The sequence below is a fragment of the Aptenodytes forsteri genome, unplaced genomic scaffold (genome assembly GCF_000699145.1).
Source record: "Aptenodytes forsteri isolate BGI_AS27 unplaced genomic scaffold, ASM69914v1 Scaffold486, whole genome shotgun sequence".
NCBI classification, from domain to species: Eukaryota; Metazoa; Chordata; class Aves; order Sphenisciformes; family Spheniscidae; genus Aptenodytes; species Aptenodytes forsteri.
The window spans coordinates 836,957-847,307 of NW_008795717.1; the positions used below are offsets into that span (position 1 = coordinate 836,957).

General features: G+C 37.3%; 1 protein-coding gene across 1 annotated transcript in view; it reads left to right on the forward strand.

Annotated features, from left to right (window-relative positions):
• The window catches only part of TTC38 (tetratricopeptide repeat domain 38), a 19,880-nt gene extending 10,557 nt beyond the window's left edge, over positions 1-9,323 (forward strand). Inside the window, exons 8-14 of the mRNA XM_009283553.2 lie at positions 1,778-1,837; positions 2,957-2,995; positions 3,879-3,960; positions 4,903-5,068; positions 7,886-8,045; positions 8,335-8,408; positions 9,230-9,323. Coding sequence (XP_009281828.1) covers positions 1,778-1,837; positions 2,957-2,995; positions 3,879-3,960; positions 4,903-5,068; positions 7,886-8,045; positions 8,335-8,408; positions 9,230-9,323 — 675 coding nt within the window. The remainder of the gene's footprint in view (positions 1-1,777; positions 1,838-2,956; positions 2,996-3,878; positions 3,961-4,902; positions 5,069-7,885; positions 8,046-8,334; positions 8,409-9,229) is intronic.
• Positions 9,324-10,351: the final 1,028 nt, after the last annotated feature.

Sequence of the window (10,351 nt, forward strand, 5' to 3'; positions counted from 1 at the left end):
GGAAGTGGTTGAGTCCCCATCCCTGGAGGTATTTAAAAGACGAGTAGATGAGGCACTTAGGGACATGGTTTAGTGGGCATGGTGGTGTTGGGTCGACGGTTGGACTCAATGATCTTAGAGGTCTTTTCCAACCTCAATGATTCTATGATTAAGATTTATAACAGCTGACACTGTCATAATGATAATATGTATAATCACTTCTTTTGTGCAGTCTTTTTCATCTTAGCCATCATGAACACAGAGCGTTAAAATGTAAGCACGTGAAAAAAAAGCAGGTCTCTCTAAGGGCTTTAACAAAGTTGCTTGTATTTTGCCTGGTGATTTGAAATTTTTAATTTTATTTAATGACCAGGATCATCTATCTGTACTGTCACAGTATTAGGGCTCCTTCTGGTGCTTTTAATTAATCTTTCTCCTTCCCAATAAGAGTGACAAAGATTTGGTGCAGGTTTTCTTTATAGAGTACTTTATTTTTTTTGTTTCTCCACCCCCCCAAAAAAAGCAGATGCCATTTGTTTTATATGTATATTTCAGCACAAAATCAAAAGGGGCAAATTATCTTGCCAGAGGAGACCTTTCTGCCAGTGCTGTTTATTATTAAATAGGAATGTTTTTTCTCGTGAGCTGTTGGAATGAGTTCCCATAGCCTGCTTTTATTTATTTATTTAGTGACCTGCAAGCCCACTTCTCCTTTAGCAATTTAATCTCATTCAGAATTCAGAATCAGCAGCAGAAACAGGGTTTTGTTTTATTCAGTGAGGTAATCCCATGTTCTTGTTTGTATGACATTTGGAGTAGTATGGCAGTAAACTTGATATTATCAGTTTTATGCCAAGCACTTAATTACTTCAGTTGCTCAGGTTTGATTTGTGATTTAATATTAAACAAGTGAAGATTACCAGAATGTTTATCTTAGCATCATAAAGTTCTGACGTTCACTGGGAACCTTTGTGCTTCCTGAAAGTGGGTGTTACAGTTACCACCATGAAAACGAAAATGCTTTTTCCACTTGTGAAAACATTAACTACAGCACTGGGAGAGAGTGGGAGGAGAGGGACAAACCTTTCTGGTATTTTAATTTTCACCAAAGGATTATGGAATTATATTCCTGTTTGTCTATTCTCAATGCACTCACAAAAGTGAACTGCAATGCCATTGTCTTGAAGTGCAGGCTAGGGAAGAGTATTTGAAGTTTTGGTGCCAGCTGAAAAGGATAGTGCAAAGTTGGCACAGCCCAGCAAGTATTTACCTCATCTGATGAACTGCCAATGTGGTATCTAGTGCAGCTCCTGCAGTCCATAGTAGAACATATGTTTAAGAAGTGATTCCTCTCTGAACTGGATGTCTGGGCGGGTGGGATGAATGGCCCTCATAAGGCGGGCATTTCTCGCCACTATCTATTCAGGTTACTTTAGACACGACGCCTAAATTTTAGATGAGACAAATCTTACTCTTGTTATAGATGTGGGTTTTTTTCCTAAGGAAGAAAAAAAAGCGCTGCAGAAGGGTGAATTCTGAGGCATCCAATTGAAATTCTTCTCTGGAAAATGACGTGGGGGGGAAATCTTGTTTTTGAGATGTCTCCCTGAATAGCTGCAAGGAGCAAATGTAACAAATGAGAAGGTATCCTGGCCAGCTGATTTAAAGTTCTTGTCCCTTTTGTCTCATGAAGTACTCAGTTTTGCTGAAGAAGGAGACAGAAATCTGACTAGATATGTTTAAATGGGAAGTTATTTTGTAAATAATATTTTCTCTTCTTTCTTTTTTTTTTTTCCAGAACAGTGATATGCTTGCTTGCCATAATTACTGGCACTGGGCTTTATACTTTATTGAAAAGGTATGAGATACTTTCATATAGGTGTTTTATGGTCCAGATAGGTCATTCATCTAACACTATTTAAAAGGCAGACCTAACATATATACTTTTTTTTCAGCTATTTTAAAGGGATGTTTTTATAAAATAGCACAATGCCATTTTTACAAGCTAGTCCTTTATTACTGTTATTTTGAGAAGTTTTAATTACATGGGTCAAAGTTCCAGGATATTTGTTAGAATGTTGAAAAATTGCTGTGAGATTATTGCACGTTTGAAGATCAAATAGTCTCACTAATGACACTTGGCACAGTTATTTGATAGAAAGATGAACTTGGATCGCTAATTTTCAGACAAAAATTAGACAAAATTCTCTTCAATTCAATTCAAATTTGCTGGCCCAAAAATTTGCTGACTATAAGAAAGAGGCAGTGAGCTCTAAATTTGTTTACCAGTGTTATTAATTATTAATGTTACTAATTCTTATTATTGAAACATTTTAAAAGTGGTTGCAATTTTACCCAACCTGTCGGGGTGCAATGCAGAATTTCCTTGGATTTAATAATGCGTAGCACTTGTGGGGTTCAATTCAGCAGGGAGACGAATGTGACATCATTGAGAAGGCAGCGTACTTGAAAACAGAGCAACTTGCTTGCTGTGTTCAGTATTGTTAACATAGAAGGAGCATAATTCTCGATAGTAGTCTAAGAGCTTGTTTATTTTGCCACCTTCTATCTATATGACTTTTTTGTAGCCTGCTTAAAATTATTTTTCTTCCCACCTCTTTGCATACACCATAGGATGCACTAATTTTTGCAAAGATCCCTGAAAGGAGCATTAGAATGAGAGGTGATACCTTCTCTTTCTCCCTCGTGTAACTTACACCAGTATTGGTACCTATTATTAAATGAAACCTAAACATAATGATTATTTTGCCTAGTAAATCCTGGTTTACCTTAGGCTCCATTCTTTCTTTTAAGGCTTCTTTTAAGGTTACTTTGACTCTGTTTTGATCAAGTCATGAGGCAGTTGTGAAGTAATATTATGACATCTATTAATTGTATGTGTGTCTTTGGTTACTGCCGGTCACTTCTGGTTACTGTTTTTGAATGTTAATCATGCAGTCCTTGTTTGCTTTTACAGGGCGAATATGAGGCTGCTTTGACAATTTATGACAATCATGTGAGTAGGGAGGAGCCTTTTTTCCTTTACTGAGAACGTGCTTAAGACCATGATATGTGCTTTCTTCCTTCTATATGAGATTGAAACCTATCAGTGTGCCATATATGTATACATATTATTTACATCTGTTGTTACAGTTTTTTAGGGAACCTGTTTCTCAACTGGTAAAATGCCAAAAAAACTCGCGTGTTATATAGTTCAAGAGTTTCTTATGCTTGTGCTTGAAAGAGCAACAATGGCACTGTTGGTACTGTTTTCCATTCTGTCCGTGTTTCTTATTCATGCTCTGTAGGTCTAAATGCTCCTGCTGAAAACAGCTTTTTAAAAGGATGTAAAATAATTTTCCTATGAAGTCAAGTTACCTTTACAAAGAACTGATTTTGCATGTTAGCTACTAAGTCAACAAAAGTATGTCTTTTCATTCCTAGTTAATTTATTATAGTTCTTTACTGTCTGGATTTCAAAACAATTGTTGTAAATTAGCAATCTCAAATCAGATAGGATAACATAACTTTGTAAGGATTATAAAAATAATGCAAGAATTTAAGAAAGCTGTTGGGCAGACTCCTACCTACTAACCTTGGCAAAGTGAAGTAATATTTATGGCACTATTTTGGAAAAAATAAAATACCTTGGTGACTCTCCATACTTATCGAGTTTAACTTCATAACAGGAAAAAAACACCACAAGTAAAGCAATATAAGTGTTTGTCATTGCAAATTGCTGTGTTCAGGAAAGATGCAATTAGGGCTATTGCAAAACAGGTATTTTTGAATTAATAAAAAGATAAAATTAATTCTGTACTGTGAAAATAAGTTTGATTATCTGAATAAGTTCCCACTAGCACATCAGTTGGGCAGTTAATGGATACCTGTGATTACAGATTGCTCCCCAGTGTCTGTCAAGTGGAAGCATGCTGGATGTAGTAGATAACTGTTCGATGCTGTACAGGCTTCATCTGGAAGGTAGGATATCCACCTGCCATTCTTTTTTAAAACTGTAAGGGGAACAGTTTTCTTTTTGCCTCCCCCCTTCGCCTGCCTTGCATGTTGGAGAAGTATTTAAAGATACTTACACAGCAAGCTTGGTCAGCGTTACAGAAGAAATCTGTTACAGATGAAAATTCTGCTCTTGAGAAAAGCCTCAATGTGAAATTCGTAATAGTGTCCATAACCTTTATTCTTCCCAGAAGTTTTTTTTTTCCCATGCCAGTATGGTATTTCATTCAGCTCAAGCATAGGTCACGTATTTCTTTTTTGACAAATTCACTTCTATTGTCCCTGGAAATTTGAGGCTGAACAATCAAGCACATAAGCCTCTAAAAAGCTGTAGAGCTTCCTTGAAGTAAATTTCAAGTTAGATACTTAACTTTCTATTTTGATAGTGATTGAAATAACTAGTACATGTATATTAGCCTCTGGCTTTTGTGTACTCTCCTAACTCAGTGACATTTCTCCTTAACTTTTTTAAGCTAGTATTTATACACTAGAGTTCACGAAGCGGGGGACAGACAGACGTACGGATGTTATTTTCACAGTATTCTGCTAAAACACCAATGATGCATTAGGTTTGTTTATGAAATCCACGTTAACACTTTGTATAATTTGGTTGCTGCAGACGGTTCGTTATGAACATCATCTCCAAGAAGACATGAGCAATCTCATAATAAAGCCAGAACCTCACATAATGCAATCTAGAATATTGGTGGTAAATTACTGACAGTCAATAAACTCTTTGCCCAAATACGGCAGGCTGTAGCTGAGCATTACTGTATAAATTTTGCCACATCAGGGAATGTTTTCTTGAGTTTAGTAGGAATGTTGTTTATGCTGGGTGACTGAAAGTATATTGCAAAGTCACGCTTTTGCGTGTGGTATTTTTATTAGAAAAATTTTTTTAACTCTTAGGTGTAAAGCTTGGAGACAGGTGGAACAATGTTCTCAAGCTTACAAAGGAGCACACCAAAGATCACATTCTTCTGTTCAATGATGTACACATCTTGATGTCCTCACTTGGAGCCAAAGACCACAAAACTACTGATGAGCTTTTAACAACTCTTCAGGAACTTGCCAAGTAAGCAAGTGAATTAAAGCATTGTATTCAATAAATATTTTGTCCTCTGAACTTCAGGGTGATAATGTCTCTGGCCTGCCGAAGCGCTACAACATGCTCTTCTCTGCTTTAGCATGTCACTGGGACATGTCTGGTTTAAGTAGGCCAATCTCCAGTTAGGAGATCCCTATAATTATTTATTTTTTGAGTTAATAACTAGAGGCGTTTCTAATCTTGTTAAGCAGAAATCTCTTATGTTTGAGGTCATGGATGCTAACTGAACAGTATAGCGTATTTTTCCTTTCAATGGGTTCACACTAAGCTATGTTACGTACAATGAATAAAGTATTTCACCTGTATATTAGTAAGAGCATTCTACAATATATGTCAGCTATCTATGGTGGTTCTTTTTTGCCTGGTTTAAAAGGTTCTTTAATAATAGAGCATTAGTTAGAAGTGGTATTCTAATAGCTACTGTTTGATGTGTTGTAAAGTACCTCTGCAGGAAATTGAATTTCAAGTACTGCTAAAGTAATAATAGAGAATATTTTGCTTTCAAATTAAATTATTTGAAAAATTTAAATATTTAAGTATTTCATCTAAACAATGTTTTTTTCATGTTCCCTTATGTATTAAATAACTGTAAATTGCCTTGATTTTTTGAAGGGGTTGATATATAGATGCTTTAAATGCCACACACACCGTTTTTCCTCTGTTTCAGCATCTATTGCTTCCCTTGCCTTAAAAAAGAAGGAAGGAGAACCTGAAATTGTTGCTATTTGTTCCTGACTATAATACCCATCAATCAAAAATAATAAAAAATAAATGTCACTTTTAAGAATACTTAAGAAAACAAATAACTGTCAAATCAAGCCTAAGCATGTCTGATTTGACTAAAGTAGGAAATGGTGACTATCTTTTATATAAGTATATAAATATATGTAAGTATATATAAAGTATGTAAAACCGCACATGCACACCACTTCAGGGAAGCTTTAATGAACATACGCTACTTATCCTTTCACCCGGTGCTTCCTTTTGCCTGTGTGTTCAGCCTTTTGTAGTAATACAGCTGTACACTTTAGCTGTAGTTTGAAGTATTATAAAGCTTAATTTTATTATTTGAGAGAACAGACTGAGATGAAGGGATTATATTAATGATTGGATGAATGGATTAATTTATGTGTATCACAAATATGTAATAGCTAAATGATACCTAAGACGTGCTTTGTGTTTAAAAAAGCAGTCATAAAACTTGGGCACAAACACCAGTCATTCTTGGCTTTTCATTAATATTTTTCCCTAGCCTTTGCAATTTAAAGTTGACAAATTTTTTTGTGAAGTATTCCATGGCGCTCTCTGGTGGTTGGTATCACACGCTTATTTTCATGGATGGAAATGTGAGTTAATGCAGGGAGTATGTTGTTCTTCACGAATCAATACTTCCGATCAGTTGCGAGAGAAAGGAAAAAAAAAAAAAAATCAGTCTTCCATCTCTGTGCATTTTCTCAGAGAGCTGGAACAAATGTTTAAATGAAGAATCGTTTCATCATTTTCATCATTAACTATCTCAAACTGCTTACTTAAAATGCACATCTGTTGTGCACTTCTAACTTTCCAGGATGCCATATTTTATTTAAGGAATGATAAACACATAGGGCAACACTGCATACTGAAAAATCAACATTGACCTGGTGGAAGAAATGGGAAATTTTGTGATACTGACTCAAGAAGGAGAGCACAGAGTATGTGCTGTGTTTGGTAAATGTAAGGTACTAGTGTGGCAGTGTGACTCTCGGCTGTCGTTGCAAGCACTCAGAACAGAAGCCAGTGACTAAGGTTCCTCAATGTTCAAGATTTAATTGGAAAATTTACAGAAAAATCTGTTCTAAAGAAAGGATGGAATTTACAGCATTGAACTGTGCGCTGTATTCTCAGGAATAATTTATATTGCTTGGGATAGAAAGCCCTCCTCTCCTCGTATTGCCAACCAACCTTTTGGCACTGAAACGGCGCTACCTCTGAGGCCTGATTACCGTCAGCTTCTTCTGTAGCAGTGGAAGAATACAATTCCACATTGTCCTGTGCAGGTATTGCCTATAGACCAAAGAGCTACAGTTTGGTTACTTGTATGTATGTATTTTTTTTTTTTTTTAATATTGGCAGGGATGCCTGCTAGAATGTATACGTTCTTCTGCAGGCATATTGTCATGCTATATGCCTCTTCCACTCTTAGATGGGTTAGGATACAAGCACTAAAAAAGAAAAGAAAAAAAAATAACTGAAGAGCTAGGTAAAACCCATTGCTGTTTGTGGGCCTAAAAGCAGTCTGTCATGGTTAGAAAAAAAGAGCAGGTCTGAGAGCTGTCACCGGGAATACAGTTTACATTATGAAGACAGCGAGGCACTGTGCTGTGTGGCGAGCTGTTTTACAAGATTATTATTTGGAACTGTTTGCAAGGGACTAATTGCCACTTTTGGCAGAGATGAGGACAGTCAAAGAACTAGCAGTAGGATGTTCTGGTGAGATCATCAGAAGAGATGCAGTTTTCTCACTTTTCTAGCCAAAACTGTTTATTGCAAAGGCAGGAGGGGCTGGGCTTGTGCCTTTTGTTGGATACATTCTTCATTCAGAAGAATGAAAACTGGTTGATTGATGAGTAACAAAAAGGTGAAAGTAACATAACCACACCAAAAGATATTATCTAAATAAAGTACCTGAAACATCAGGCTTTGTACAGTAAAAAAATTTCTGTCTGCAGGCAGTGACAGACTGGCACTGAAATATGCATATTTATAATTTGACTTATGGGAGTTAACCACTTTCTCGTTCTACAGAGCACCTTGTGAAGACCATGAGCTTTCCCTGGCTTCTAGTTTGGGGTTGCCACTGTGCCAGGCTTTTGTAGAGTTTGAAAATGGAAATTGTGACAAAGCTGTAGACCTGCTGTACCCAATCCGTTATCAACTGATCCAACTAGGAGGCAGTAATGCTCAGGTAAAGGAGATCAATAAAAGACTTTTTGATGCGCCTTAATCCTCTTTCAGTAGCTTCCATTAGGCACTTAGATTATTAACACTACTTCATTCTTAGAAAGTGAAAAGCTAAACTGTGCTTGTGACTGAATCCTGTTTGCAAACACTTATTAGCAGTGTTGGCTGTTCAATTTTTCTTATCGATATGTTTCCTTCCTCAGTGGTTTTAATAATTTGGTAAACGACATTGTAACCGGCAATACTTTATAAGTTACTTATTACTTTGTATTTTTGCTGACTTCTTTTTTCAGAGAGATGTTTTCAGCCAGTTATTGATTCATGCTGCTTTAAATTCTAAATCCCAAGCCAAACGAAACCTTGCAAGGCGAGTATTTTTCCTGATAAATATTTGTGGAAGTAGTACTGTTACTAAAAGTAAGAAGTAGCGAGTATACTCAAGCCAATAAATTAAGGCTAAAATTATATGCAAGCATTTGTCTTAAATGTAGCAACCTTTAACTAGGATGAAAAGTACAATAGCTTCCAATTCGAAAAGTACACTCTTGCGGTCTGGATGAATGATCTGTATTTGTTCAGGGGCAGCTGATTTTCAAATGGTTCTGTCTTAAAATGTGGCCTCCTGCCTGTTGATCAGTGTACTTAACAGATTGCTAAACTTCTGTGAACTGCTGAAAATCCAGTCTGTCCTAATGATGACATCTGCTTTATTGGGAAATAAGATTTGCAGTGTCCGATGTGTGAGCTTGCCTTAGTACAAATCACAAGAGCCGCCTTTGGTAGAACCGTAGATGTTGCTTATTCACCCATATTGAGTTCTGTTGAAATGTATTGACTGGGTCTGCCTGTGCACTTACAAGAATGATCCTCGGGACAATATGAAGCCCTGCCTGTCCTGAGGTCTCTTTTTGAAACATAAAAATTAGGTACAATATCAAAATGACTCTTCTGTGCACTCTGATCTCTGGGTGCTCATTTTCAGTCTCCATCAGTGCTGAAAACAACGCTGTTCCGCCTAAACTTACTGCCAAGGCCAAATGTTTCCAATAAGGGAAATCTGCACCTCAAAAGCAGGTCTTTAGGTACTGTTTTCCTCCTCTCACAAGGTTGCTGCTAGTGATCTTGCAGGAAAGCTGATGTTGTACTCATGACCTTCCCATTTCTCTCCTACCTCTTCTCCTTTCTCAGGTGCCTCCTGAGAGAACGTGACGTGATGAGACCAAATTCACCAATGACGGAGCGACTTATTAGGAGGGCAGCAGCTGTTCATTCAATGGCATAAGTCTTTCCTCTGTGCTTCAGCTGAAATAGCAATAAGCTTACCAATCAAAGTTTGGGTGCAGGGAGTGGAGGGGTGCTATGCTGTAAACCATGCTAGGATTCCCGGTAGGTAAGAGTACCCTGTGAGTCAGAGACCTGATGGTGATTTCCTTGGGGAAAAAAAAAAAATACACAGCTGTTGTGTTTCAGGAGGTTGTATCTTAGATGATTCCACAAGGAAAGAAGAAAAGCTGCTGATAATGCACAGCTTTCTGAAGCATCCCGGGACACTGCTTTTCTGGTATATTTTCCTGAAAGTTCCCTCTGGCCCTGATTATGTACAGTACAGTAACAGTGCCTGGATTTCAGTCATTCGTTGGCCCAATTTGTTACTTCATTAATATGCTAAATAATTAGTAAACTGCTCAGGGAATTCAAATGGACCTTTTAAACATAGCTAATAGGAAAGTATGGGGCCAGAGCCAATACAGGCATAAACTGAATTCCATATCAAGCTTCCAGTCCATTCAGGCATGAGTCATAGACGCTGGCATTACAGATCTGTCTGCATTCAGGATCTCTTTCCAGGTGCATATTTTTAAACTCCCTCTCATAAAATGTTAAACTTTTTCCTTTCAATATAGCACCTCAGAGCTTTCTGAAATTACTACGTGAATGAAACCAGACAAGAGGGATAATAGCTGACTGTGACTATTCTAACACAGATACTCCCTTGGCCCTTTTAAATCTTTCAGGAAAAAAAAGAAAAAGCCTGGATTTCAGCTAAAACATGGTAGTTTGGACTGGCGTCTTTGTGCTTACCTGAGCTTTTGGAAAGTCAGGCTTTACTATCATCTCAATAGCACGAATCGCTACATGTTAGCAAAGTAGAGTTTAAAACCAGTGTTAAAGCGCGCGCGCTTTATAGAGGTATCTCAGAGCAGGTAAAGACTGGAAGGGAGCTTCTGCCATAGAAGGAGAGCGAAGACAGAAAGCTTTGTCCCGGTACAAGTGATGCGACAAGCTGTGGTGCTGCAAATGAGGCATGAT